At 50.9% G+C, this 13458-nt stretch overlaps 2 protein-coding genes across 2 annotated transcripts in view; one reads left to right on the top strand and one right to left on the bottom strand.

Annotated features, from left to right (window-relative positions):
- Positions 1–13458, top strand: part of SND1 (staphylococcal nuclease and tudor domain containing 1) — a 413215-nt gene that overhangs the window by 341841 nt on the left and 57916 nt on the right. The gene's annotated exons all lie outside the window — the stretch shown is intronic.
- Positions 10055–13452, bottom strand: LRRC4 (leucine rich repeat containing 4). The gene is made up of 2 exons (XM_029923903.1): positions 12676–13452; positions 10055–12494 (listed from the first exon to the last, which is right to left on the bottom strand). Exon 2 carries the CDS (start codon positions 12392–12394, stop codon positions 10442–10444), a length of 1953 nt encoding a protein of 650 aa, XP_029779763.1. The 5' UTR covers positions 12395–12494; positions 12676–13452; the 3' UTR covers positions 10055–10441.

The raw sequence follows: 13458 nt of genomic DNA, 5'->3' as shown, positions 1-13458 counted from the left end.
GATTTCCACATGTTAAACAGTTCTAGTTGCTGCTGAACTCTCTCGCCTCCATGTGATGGTTGGGTTTGGTATCAGCGATGGCACTCGTGCAGGGATGGAGGAGAGAAAGCTTTGCTGCTGCTGGCACCTGAAAATGGTTCTCCGTGCAGCATGGAGCTGCCACTGGGGAACTGCTGAAGTGGCACTCTGGAGAATCACCAGGGAGACCCCTCTATCTCCTGCCAAGCTAAACAAACCCTGCCCGTGCACTACTCTGAATCACACCTCTCTGCAGCTTCATTCCTCCTTCCCCAGCTCAGCACACTGCACCACCTTACAGGCAAGTCCTGGGTGTCCGCGAGAGAGGCACATGAGAAGTGGACTGATGTAGAAGGGGGGGGGGGGTAGGAGACCATTCAGTCATCTTTTAAGTAGACAGGAAAAGGTCATCAGACCCATATGGGGCCTGGGTTAGATTACTGTTGACTCTGCCTTGCTGCAGCAAAGGGGCCAGCACTGGGCACTGCCAGTCCTGTCCAGCTGCTGACAGCCCAAGCACAAGAAACGCATGCTCTGTGCACACAAATGGGTCTGCAAGTCAGCGTGAGCCCGTTTTTAGCCCTTGCCCAGCAAGGGCAGCCCATGACATAGTAATTTAATTAAATTTGCCTCCCTCCATGGCCCACATATTTGAAGAGGTTTGGGGGGAAATGGATCTGGCTGAGGAACATTACCCTGCCGCTCTGGCTCTGCCCCAGAGCCCAGCCACAGTACCATAAAGGGTCTTGCCATCCTGAATACGGCCCAGGGCATCTGTCTGCACTGCAGGCTCTCTGGCCGGGCTGCCTGCTGGCACATCTGGCAAGGCAGCCTCTGGAAGCATTCCGTCTCCATCACAAGGAAGCCACCAGGGGCAAAATAAGGGGACTCCCCACCCCCTGCTCAAGACCTGCTGGCAGCAGCCTCAGCAGAAACTAGGGCCACAGTATTAGCTTTCCCCACTGATTTCAGGGTCCGAGGAGGGAGAGGGCAAAATGGGAGCCTCAGTAATGGCTGTCACCCCAATTTCAGTGTCAGCCCACATCCCTGTACTTGTGCCCTGGAAACGATCCATATTTAGGGGCCCAAAATTGATTCCAGTGAACTTACTTACCACCATGTTTCACATCTCAAATGCTCATCAGTTTTTGTCCAAGGTGTCTGAGCTCAACCCACACCCACCGTCCACACGCCGAAGACCTGCCCCTGCTTTCCAGCCAACCAGTGCTTGTCTTGCATTGAGTTCATCACTCCTCGGGAGGCACCTACGCTTTCGCTCCCTCTTCTCCCCCTTGTCCACAGTTCCCGCCCTTCTCATCTTATCACTAACCTGTTACCTCTTACTCAGCTTTTTATATCTTAGGTCAGCAGCAGAAAAGAGCATCCTTTCTCATTCTCTTTCTTGTTCCCCACCAAGAGCACATCCTCCCGGCTGGCTAATCCCTCCTGCGTAATGATAGCAGCACCTCCGAGAGAAAGGGAATTTCTCTGGCACAGTTTGTCCCACACCAGCAGAACACAGGCTGTTGCTTAGGAGTGGGAATCATTAGAGTCAGGCCATTATTGGAGGGGACCAGTCTCTAGGGGAGCTAGCAGAAATTACCACTCCTTAATAGACGAAAACTCATTTGCTTGAAGCCCCCGCCCTCCTCTTTATTTCTCTGCGTTCTCCACCTCCCCTCTCTTCCCAGCTTTGAAGTCAAAAAGAGAGGTAACGCTATCCCATCCAAGATGGCAAATTTCTGCTAAATTAACTTGGTTGAAAGCGGCTGTTCTTTTAGAATGTTTCTATTGGGATTTGGCTTGAAACCATCATGAAGGAGACAGATTCTAATTAAATATATGTGATAAAATTATAGCCAGGACCACTCCATTTCCCAGGAGAGGATTTGTTGATATGGGGGAAGAGGAGACATTTAGTAGCTTCTTAGACCCAGTTTCAGGGAAGGCAAGAGACGTGGAAGCAGGACTCCAGACTCCTCCACTTCTCAGTGGTCACCTTGACCTTGAACAGACCTCTAACATGATTTAGCTTCTGTATGCCTTCCCTGTACGGGGAATATGAGTTCTTTACCTTACAGCTCTTTGCTCTTGCCAGGGAAGGGGGAGTGGCATAAGCAACAAATGTTTGGGCTGCCATCAGAACTCCCATGCCTTGGAACATGTGTGGATGAAGAGAAAGGAAATGTTGCCTGATTCCTCAGTGCTAGTGAATGAAGGCATGAGTGGGCAGCGTCTCAGAGCATTAAGCAAAGATAAGGTTCTGGTGTGAAAGGCCTTCCCCTTCCCTCCCTGGAAGCAAACTAAGGGATTGCACCAAATGGCAAACTTCAGGGGCACTAGTCACTTTGTAGTTTCTGTAAATGACACCCCCGGATTTTTAGTCACCATGGCACTGCTGGTGTTCAGTGGTAGCACTGGGTTGAGAACCCAGAGACCAGAGATCTGGTGTCTGCATCACAGCTGTGACACCTGGGGAGGTCATATCTCTCTGGCCTTCATTTTCCTCATAAATAAAATAAGGGGGTCCAACCAGAGTTTCTAAATTAACTTGGAAATCCCCTTCACTGTCTTCACATCTCTGAATTTTGAAGCTATAAACCATCGCTCTGTCCTCAGTGTCTTGCCATCCCAAGATAGGCCAGCCTTGGTAACACCCCCATGATGTGAAGGTGCCCTCAGCTGACCTGATACCATTGGTCAGAGGAGATGTGGACCTCAACCAGCCATGTGGCAGAGGGACTAAGGAAAGGGAAAGCTGCACAGGACGAGTACAGAATAGGCCAGTTCCTTATTCTTGTTCTCATGCTTCTCTGGCTTCAGAACCTCCTTCTGACACGCGTGCGTACAATACACCCAGTAGGTGCAGTCATTTCCCTCATCAGAGTAACAACATGAAATGCAAATATGCTTTGGGGTATTTCACCCTTGCCATGTGTCTCCAAGCACCCCCCTCCTCATTTCTAATTAAAAAATTAGATTTCCCTGATTCCTTTAGCAGTCTCTTCCTTGGCCCTCCCTCCTTTCTTATTCCAGACTCTCCCAATTCATCCCTTTAAAGAGATGATTTGGAAGAATATGCTGTCATGTCAGAAGGAAGCCATTGTCAATTCTCACAGCAGAGCTAATAGGATAAAGTATTATCCGACTTCCCTTAAGTCCAGAAATTAAGTCTTCTTGCAATGGTAATAGATTATAACTTGTAACCACTGCAGCTGGTAGGCTGTTAGTATCTGAGGCCTCAGCTCCATTTCTGGGCCTGTGCTGGGCCTTCTGTGAGGGACACACTGAGCATTCCCACAAACACTGCTGCGCTCTCTGTGCAAGGAACTGCCTCAGCGGAGAGCTGTCTGTAACTCATTCAGTTCACCACACGGCGGAATCTGAGTGGGAGAAGCTGCCTGAATGGTCTTAATGAACCTGGATGAGTAGGTAGGTGAAGGGAAGAAGCCAGGCCCCTGAAGACTCTAGCCGGAGGCCAAGAAACCAAACTTTGCACAGGGAACAGTTAGTGTGTGAAAGCTCTTCTCAGTCATCCTTGCTGACTCATTGAGCAGGTAGAGTGACTTAATCTAGTGACTACATCAGCACCATCGCAGACAGGGGGAAACCAGGGATGAGACCTTAAAGGAACTTAGAGGAAATGCATGAGAACTGTTGGACGAAAGAGCCATCATCAATCTTCTAGAGTGGAACAATCTTGCAAAAATGTCCTAGGTCCTATCATGGCGAATGACTGTACTCAGAGGGGGATTACAGAGGGAAACACCCTGATATAACAATTATTGGGGCACCTGGGTGGTTCAGGCAGTTGAGCGTCTGGCTTTGGCTCAGGTCATGATTTCACAGTTTGTGAGTTCGAGACCCCTGTCAGAGCCTGGAGCCTCCTTCGGATTCTCTGTCTCTCTGTCTCTCTCTCTCAAAAATAAATAAACATTAAAAAAATTATTGGAGGGTGCTGCTTATTAGTTGGATTATAAGGAGGTGGATGAGTATTAAAGAAACTAGTGGATCAATTACCAATACCTTTGGCATTTGGTAATAAAAACTTCAGTAATTGTTCTAGTATTGTTCCTAGGTGCACAGAATGAATGACCATGAAAGGCTTAGTACCACTCTGCTCCATCTAGTCCCCCACCTGGCATTAGAGCAGCTTCTCCTCTCCATGCTTCCCTACTGGAGGATCAGAAATGTTGATGGGGTAAGTTAGGGAAGACACCATCTTCTCAAATGCTAACGCTGTTTTGACACGAGAGCTCCTCCCAGGGTTATCCCCCACAGGTCTCAGCCTAATCTCTCTGACTCACTGCCAGGGTCCATGTGCACTGAACTCCTAGTCGTCATCATTTTTATGGAAAAACACAGTTTACATAATACCCTCCCTCTGGAGTATCACTGTTTATGGATAAACAGTGACTTGTACCCACTTCTCTTTGCCCTAATAGAAATGAGGAACCAGGTTCAGTGCAGACCCCTGAATGAGCCAGCCAGTCAGGGATCGGATTAGATCACAGTCCTAAGGACTGGGTTGTTTCCCCCAGGCAGTTGGCCAGCCTGCAGGATAGAGAACAGGACTGTTGTGGGTAGGTGGTTTGGCCCAAGTACTAACAGCAGAGCTGGCATGTACCAGAGTATAAAACCTGTGATCATCCTAAAATCTAATTCTAGCCACTCATTAGGAAATCAAAATGCATTCTCTCTTAGGCTTCTCTTGGAAAGTTGATCTCCCTGCTTTTCTTCTCTGTTCCAGGCCATGAATATCACACTAACAGTCCTCCCCCATCCAGGGTCCAGCCAGCCTCTCGCTTGCTAGGACAGTGGAATCTCCCTGGCTTTCCTTCTTAACTGCATTGCAGACCCTTAGCCTGTCTGTCTGCCATATAGCTCCATCCTGCTCTCACTTGCTCAAATTATGGTCTTCTTTTCTGCCCTTTAATTCTGCTTTGAAGCCCCAGTAGCTCCTCTCTGTGCTGCCTTCTCCCTCCAGGTGCCTTGGCCCTCACCGGCCCCACCCTTGGTAAGGCACCGTGACAGAGAAACAGGGATAGGGGCAGAAGCCTCCAGGAAGCTTATTGCCTTAGGAAAGGACCAAGGTTTCCTAGGGAAAGGTTTCCTCGCCCAGCCCCCAGCATGTGCATCACTGCCAACAGCTGGCTTAGCCAAGGAAAGGTAATCTATTCCTGGACTAAAACAGCCCCTTGGGCCAACTAGAGAGCTGGATTAGGGAACAGAGCACAAGGCACTGGTTTCTGGGAGGGAAAAGTACAACTCCTCCTTCCCGCTGGCCCTGGCCTTATATACATGGTACTGTCCCCCAGGCCCCAACTTCTGGGTAAGCATCATTCTTCGCTGGAATAGCTCAAGAGGCATATTCTTTCATTGGGCACAGATGAGGTTCTAGAATCAAGGTGGTGATTGGGGGCTGGTCAGTCGGTCAGTATCCTTATGTTTAGCATCAAAACACTACCAGCAATAACAGCGTTACTATATGATGTCAGTCACCACTCTTAAGTGTGACTTTATAATATAATTTCGGTTTTTACAGCAACCTATGAAGTAGTGAGATGTAGATAGTAATGCATCCATTTTACATATGAATAAACTGAGTATTTATCCAAAGTTACACAAGTAGTAAGCGATGGAGCTGAGTTTCAACCCAGGAAGACCAGATCCAAAGTCTATACTTGTAAGCACTGTGCTATGTTGCTTTGCAAATATGTATGTTTCACCGATCTGGTTCCTGAAGCATTTATCCCTGCTCCAAGAAGCAATTTACTTCATTTTACTTTAAAGCAAAGATGAAAACAACCTTAATTCACTGCCCAAACCATTCTCACCCCCTCAGGAGTAAAGGGTGCTTTCTGAATGCATGGAGACCAGGGAGGTGCTTTTGAGCCAAAAACTGCCTTGCAGTTTAGCTGAGGCAGGATTTAGAAATGGCGTGAACAGTGCCCGCATTAGCCGATGGCATGGAGTGCTGAGTGCCAGCAGAGGAGATAAAATCAGACATATGTTTGGATATAAATGTTCTCTCTTTTTTTTCTTCTTCTCTAATTTTAATCCCCTGCTGCTTTGTTGCAGTAAAATGTTGGGGCCTTAATTGCGGGCTCTTGGCCCCTGAGGTAGTAGTCTAGGCTGTGTAAGGCCCCCTTAGCCCTGTCCAGTCTCTGTCCATCTCCACAGAAGGAAGCCAGAACTCTCCACTGTTAATGGCCATGGACTCTGGACCTCTTTCCCTCTTTCCCAAAACAGGAATTGTTTTGCCAGGAACTCTTTACTACATTGTTCCACTCAGCACCCAGCAAGTTCTTGGCCTCAGTGCATGTTAAACAGCCCTGATAAAGCCAGTGTCTCTAGACCTTAGAAGCTGGACTGTCTTCTCTCCCTTCTTTGATAATAAGATGCAGCATAACACCAAGAGCGATAAAAGGCCCAGAGCAGATGCTGGGAGTGGCAGCCACAGCATGGCACTTAAAGAGCTGGGGCCCGGGTAGGTACGGTGGAGGAGAGAAGTTAAGGAGCTGCCCGGTAGTCTCATTGTTGAGCCAAATAAGCAGAAACCATTCCACTATGGAGAACTTGCTGACAGGTGCTTGATGACCTCTGTCCATCCTCAACTCTGCAGAGCTTCCAAGGCTGAGGTTGGGAGAAGGTCCAGCTGCCTTTCCCCTTGTGAACACCCTGCCTGATTGATCCACGTCATCCTTTCTCCAGCAGCCGTCTGCCACTGAACTCCGAGTCAGAAGCTGTTAAGTACAGCCCTGAGGGACTAACCCCTTAGTGAGCACACGTGGCCCTTCGGCGAGCTGTGGCGCCCCTGTGGTCAGAATTCTGGCCAGACCTTGGAGTAGAGCCAGTTCTGAAGGAGATTGAGCACCTCAAAAAGGAGAAGAGAACACAGCGATACCTAGAGGAAGGTCCCATTTTCACTGCATAGTGGCAGGGAAAGAAATAGGTTCTCGATAGCCCAGAAGAGCCTGAGTGAGAAAGGCACAGTTGACCTGGGAGTCCAGAGATCTTGGTATAAGTCCCACCTCTTCCACTTACTAGCAGTGTGGCCTTGGAGATATCTTTCAGTTTCTCTGGGGCTGTTTCCTTGATCATAAAATGTAAAAGGATTAGACTAAATGATCTCTCATGGCCTTTAGAAAAGTCCTTAACTCCATATAATCAGCAGCAGTCTTTCCCTCTTACGTGTTGCTACAAACTACTCCCCTGAAGAGCTACCAACCCATGTCCCATAGCCTGGCAGCCAGGCCTGAGCATGAGTCACCAACACAGCATGAAAGCCTGCACTTTCGGTGCTCATGGGACTCCTCTCTGAAAAGCTGTCCCAGGTGCCTGCTACAAAGGAGGCACTACCCAACGTCGAGGCAGTGGAGCTCTGCTGCCTACAAGTTGAAACGGTGCCCAGGTCGAGGAGTGGGCCCAGAGCGGAAAGGAACCACCCTTGCAGCTCTGAAGACACTTCCACCCAGCAACCATATTCTTAGTCTCCCCCACCTCCTTTCAGGTTCCTTCTGGAAAGCACTTCTCCCTCAGATCCCAAGATGGCAATACACCCAGCCCCCAGGACAGTGTGTTTGCTCTTAGGACCCTTCCCCAGGAATGTTTTAGGACCATTTCTCTACCCTCCCTTCAGACCTCTGGTTCAGCCACAGACCCTTCATCATTCCAGAGCGGTCGCACAATCCCTAATTATCCAACTAGCCGCCAAAAAAGGAAAGGTGTGAGGACACTGGCCCCACATCCTCTGTTTCTGAAGCAACCACTTTGTCCACAGTTGCCTCTGAATGTGTGCCCAGGAAGCTGTTCTGAGCAGCCTGAGCTGTCTCGTGGTACTGGGAAAAGGATAAATTTTGCTTTTTCAGCTGGTCCTGGCCAAGTCCCACCCTTTACTCTGCTGCAGCTCTCATTTTATTGGGGGTAGCTATGATGGTAAAGGAGAGCCAGAGGGCACATCTATTCGGAGCCTGGAAATGTGAGTGACAGTTTCTAAAAGGTGGGCCGTGCATGCATGCTACCATAAACACTGAGACCCAGAAAGGACACATCTATACCCAGGGGATTAAGAATTGGCCCCTTCCTAGCCAACTGCTGCAAAGTGCTGCCTGCCTCTCTCTCGGTTCAGTGCCAGGGAGATCACACCCACTCAGTCCCGATTTCCTGCATTAGTATAAAAGTGCTGAAGAGACGCAGGGTCCCAGTTCATGCAGCCTCCCTGGACGTCAGTACTCAGTAAGCATCAGGAGACAGACACCCACCACCACCAAGACATGTTTGACTATTTAGCATCTAGAGAACAGAAGGAACACTGCCTGTGGGAAAATTTAAGCCAAACAGCATTATTGCAGACCTCTTAAATCCAGGTCCCCCAGGGTCTCTGGGTAGAGCTGGTGCTGCCTGACCAGCAGCTTCTGCTGAGGTGGCATTTAACTTCTGGCCCGGTCCCAGGAGCTGAGGCTGACCCATTTCCCCTGCTTTTCCAGGGCATCAGGAATTTGGTTCTACCCCCAACAAAGCCAGGGACTAACACACTTAGCTTGTGGAAGGTGCACTAGAATCGGGGTGCTTTTATTTAAGCTAAGGAAAGATTGTTGACAGCTTTAGCGTTCTCCCATACTTGAAAGAAATTTAACATTGTCTTCCCTCCCACCTTACCTCTCCCCTCCCCTTCCCTTTTTTTCTTTAAATAGAAATGACTTGGTTAATGCTTATAAGAATCTATAGGACCTTATTCAATTTAACCCTTTGGGGACATTGAATTAAAAATTGAACAATATTTATTAAAATACAAAAATACACTTTTCTCACATTACAATCAGTGTTCTTTTGTTGGCATTCCCCCCCACCCCCCCATCCCACCCCACCCCTTTCAAATCTGTACCCTTTATTTCTCTTTAAAGCTAAAATAATAAATGAAAGAAGTTACAGCATTATGGACCAGAATAACAGAGATCTCTGCCTTCCCTGCCCATGCCCACCCTTTCTCCTCCACCTCCTCCTAAGGCTGGCCTGGGAGAGGGAAGCCTTCCCCCCGTTGTGCCACGTTCCACAGGACTCCTTGCAGACCTCCGTTCTTGTCTGCAGTGTGTATCGGTTTTGTTTTAACTGTGGATTCACATCTTTTTTGTGAACCCTCCCGTTTAGTAAAGGCTTCATTATACTTTAAATGAGCCGGTGCCCTTTTTCTCTCTCCACTCCTGTTCTGCCCCCACCCCATCACCACAACCAGTTGACATCAGCTGTAATAATCCCTAATGAATCAGCATTTAGAATAGTCACCAAATCACAAGCATGAGAAAAGCTTCCACTCCCCCAAGCTCCCCAATCCCAGCCTCTCCTCCTTCTCCACCTTAAAACAAACAAAACCCTTATAAAAAATCATAAAATGCCATCATTGTCTACAATCATTTTGTCAGGAACAACAGGTGGACATGGCACAATGCTAATTTATGGCCTCCTGTGAATACATTCTCTCTGCTTCTGCTCTCCCTTCCCACCCCCCTCTGTGGCCGCACCCCCCCTTGGGGGGCCTCCTCCCCCTCAAGGGAAACCCTGAATAGACACATGCCCTGCAGAGAGTGGGTTAAACCCATCTGCAGGAATCTGGTGCAATGTGAAAGCATCTGACTGAGAGCTACGCCAGCCCCCTTCCTTCTCGGCTCCTTCCTGAGGCGCGCTGTCAGGCGGGGCACACGCGTGTCCCAGTGCACAAGCCAAGGAGCCTTGTGCACATGGACCGCTGGAAAGACTGAGCCCCTTTAAGGAGTCATTTGGATTTGGGTGGTATTCTTGTTTAAAATACATTTACAGATCTATCTACCCCTTGGCCTCTGAAGAAAAAAAAAAAATATTGCCTCTCAACATTTTGGCACAGTACAAATTCTCGGTGCTTTTTTCGTATTTCTTTTTAAAATAAATTTGCAAAGACAGCTCTCAGCTTAAGAAAGGTGTCTATAGAAATGGGTATTCCTGTATGCTGTGAAGCATCTTCTAAAAAATGACAGTCTACCCCCACCCCACCCCACCCCTCAGCAGCCCGCACCCTACCTCTTTAGGGATATTTGTTGTTGTTTTAGTTTATCTTAGCAGTTTCCCCCTTGTATCAGAAATCCCTTCTGGTATCAAAGCAAGTTGACTTGTGGCTCCTACCCCACAATGTTCCCAAGATCCCCACTCCCCCCTTTAAATAGAACTTACAAGTTAGAAAATAGTTTTGTTTTGAATTTTTGTTTTTAAATTTTAATATAATCTTTTTCTTTTTACCAGCCCGTAGATTTAATATAGAAGCATATACAAGAAAAAGTCTCTCCCCACTCTGTACAAAAGTTGCTGTCTTTTGTGTGTGTGTGTGTGTGTGTGTGTGTGTGTGTGTGTGTGCATTCTATTGCATTTTATAAGTTTTTAGGGGGAGGGGGAGTCATATTTGAGTTTCCTGTACCTTGTCCTTGGTATGGGTCTGAATTATATAAGGTTCAGAGATTGTGGTGACTGTGGGGTGCAGAGAGTTCCCCAGGCTGTTTTCTGTCCAGTGGGCCCCATGTGCTGGTTTGTAGGTGTTGTAGTTAATATGGTCATGAATTGTGGGCAGCACTACTGCCCCCTCACCTGATACACCGGATGGAGCTGCTGTTGCTGCTGCAGACGCCGCCGCTGGGATGTCTTCATCCACCTGGATAATCTCAACTGTCCGGGCAGCTGTGACCGTACTCCTCTGCTGGTGCCGCTTACGAAGTTTATAGAAGACAATCAACATGGCAGCAGCTAGCAGAGTCACTGCCACAAAGCAGCCAATGATAATCTTGGTGGTCTTCATGACTTCATCCAGGCTGGTCTGCATCTTATCATTGGTGTCTGTCGCGGGTACCTGCTTGGGCACACGGGTGGTCTGAATGAGCACCGTGGTAGAGGTGGTATATGCCGGCTGATAACCAGTGGACGTCGTAGGAACAGGCTTGTACTTGCGCGTTGTATCCTCAGGTGAGATCTCAGTGGTCTCCACTGTGACTGTTGTGAAGAAGCTGTAGTTGGAGGTGTTGAGCTCGGCCGTGCTCACGTTGAGGTAGGCCGAGGCGTTGGAGTTGCCTGCCACATTGGTCACCATGCAAGTGTAGACCCCCGTGTCTGAGAGCAGCACGTGGGAAAAGTTCAAGGTGCCGTCATTGAGGACAGAGATCCTCGGGTGGCGGGAGGCGTGGCTGAGCACTGTCCCATTGGGCAGCAGCCACTTCACGGAGGACATTGGGGGAGTCCGACACTTAAGTTCTGCCATCCGACCCTCAGAGATATTGAGATCTCGAGGGGCATCCATGATGAAGGGGGCAGAGCACTGGAAGGAGGCCTGGTCCACCTCCACCAGGTAGCGGCCACGCATGTGCAGGGGAGCATGGCAGCGGCCACAGCAGGTAGAATTGGTGGGTATGTACTCCCGAAGCCACCAGGCTAGCCACAGAATGTCACAATCGCAGTTCCACGGATTGTGGTGTAGGTGCAACTCCACAAGGTACCTCAGTGGGGTGAAGAGGTCATGGGGCAAAGAAGAGAGGTTATTGTGGGCCAAGTTGAGTTCCACAAGCGAGGCCAGCCCATCAAAAGCGTTCCGCTCAATCAGGCTGACCTGGGAGTTCATGACCCAGAGCTTCTTGAGGGAGCTTAGGCCATGGAAGGAGCCAGGCCTGATCTCAGGGAAGTGGTTCCCTGACATCTCCAGCTCCTCCAGCCCCACCAACGGGGTCAGATTGGGCATATCTTTAATGTTGCACATGCCCAGGTTCAGGTACTTGAGGTTGAATAGTCCCTCAAAAGCGCCCTCAGAGATGTACTCCAGCTTCTTGAGCTCCCCCAGGTCGAGGCGCATGAGGGAGGGCACCCGGTTGAAGGCATAAGAGGGGATGCTTTCTATGGGGTTGTTGCGAAGCCAGAGCTCCCGCAGCTTGGACAGGTACTCAAAGGCCCCACTGGGGATGACGGTCAGCCAGTTGTCAAACAGCTCCAGGGTGTTGAGACTGGCCAGGCCGTTGAAGGCCCCCACCTCGATCTGCCGGATGGAGTTCCTGCCCAGCTGCAGGACCTCCAGGTGGTGGAGGTGGCGGAAGGTGTCGGCCTGGATCATCTGGATATTGTTTTCCATGAGGTTGAGGTACCGGGTGTTGGAGGGAATACCCTGGGGGACCTCGGAAAGGCCCCGGCGGGTGCACACCACCTTGCTGAACTGGTTACTGCACGAGCAAACGGATGGGCAGTTCTGGGGCCCGGCGGAGGCGGCAGCGGCGATGGCTGCACACAGAATCCACACTTGCGCCGTGAGGTAGACGACGGGGAGCAGGACGGCATTCCAGGTGTGGTGCACAGTTACCTGCCACAAGAGCTTCATGGTGTGGCACGTTCATAATTCACCATCGCCTGGGATTTTGGCTCGGAAAGGAGAACCAGCCCTACCCCGGCTTAAATGAGCTAGGAGCTCCTCTTTCCATCTGGAGAAGGAGGTGGGGAGGGGGCGATTAGAGAGACGGAGCGGCCCGGCGGAATACAAGCATGCCCCGCCACAGCGTGGCCCCTGGCTCCAGCCCCCCCCCCCAAGGCAAGCCCTCGGAGAGCCGAGGCTTTCTCTCCCCCGCGGCAACCATCCCCACCCAGTGAGTCGCTGTCACCTACCTCGGAAGGAAGGAAGGAATTGGCGTGGTGTCCTTAAGCGTTCTCCACGGGACCCGGCCACGTCGTTGCCATTCTTACTTCTTAGTTTTAATTAACAAAAGGGGGGAAGTGGAGGGGGCGGGGAGGGCAGAGGAGAGGGGAGGGGAGGGGAGGGGAGGGGTGGGGGAGACAAAATGGCTTCTAGTAAATCCGGAGCAGGCTACGGCGAAGCAGCGGAGTTGAGGCGCGCCGGGGAGAGCCGAGGCCCCGCGGGCTATGCAGGTGCATGCCCCCCCCTCAGCCCGAGGAGCGGCGCCACCAGCGCTTCCCGGCTTTGTCCTTGGACCCTGGCACCGGCTCGCACCAGCCACGGGGGAAGCCGCTTCATCGCCGGAGCGTGCCTCCGGCGCCCCCGGCCCGCTCCCGCGGCTGCCACCCGGCGGGGGTGAGGGGGCGCCCCGAAGCCTCCCAGGCCGCGCTCGCTCGCTCGCTCGCTGCTGCGCTGCCCCCTCTCCTTGTGTCGGCGGTTCCGGCCGGAGGCAGCTGATGCAGTCGTTCGCTCGCGGGGCTGCGAGAGTTAAGAGGAGGTGTTCGCGGCTCCTTCGCCCTCCCCAGACACACACCCCCTTCTTTCCTCGCCTCTTCTCGTAAAGGTTAAAAAGACCAAAACTGGGCTTAGTTTTCCATCCCGCCGTCCGCCGGCGCGAGGAGCAGCAGTCCGTCCTGCCCCCTGAGGGTCAGCGGCGTGGAGACGGCGCCGGGACCCGGTGGGCTGGCCGGAGAAGCGCGCGGCGGCCGGGTCGC

Source organism: Suricata suricatta, chromosome 2, assembly GCF_006229205.1.
Source record: "Suricata suricatta isolate VVHF042 chromosome 2, meerkat_22Aug2017_6uvM2_HiC, whole genome shotgun sequence".
NCBI classification, from domain to species: Eukaryota; Metazoa; Chordata; class Mammalia; order Carnivora; family Herpestidae; genus Suricata; species Suricata suricatta.
The sequence above is the reverse complement of the archived record's forward strand: the minus strand, read 5'-3'. Positions and strand labels throughout refer to the sequence as shown.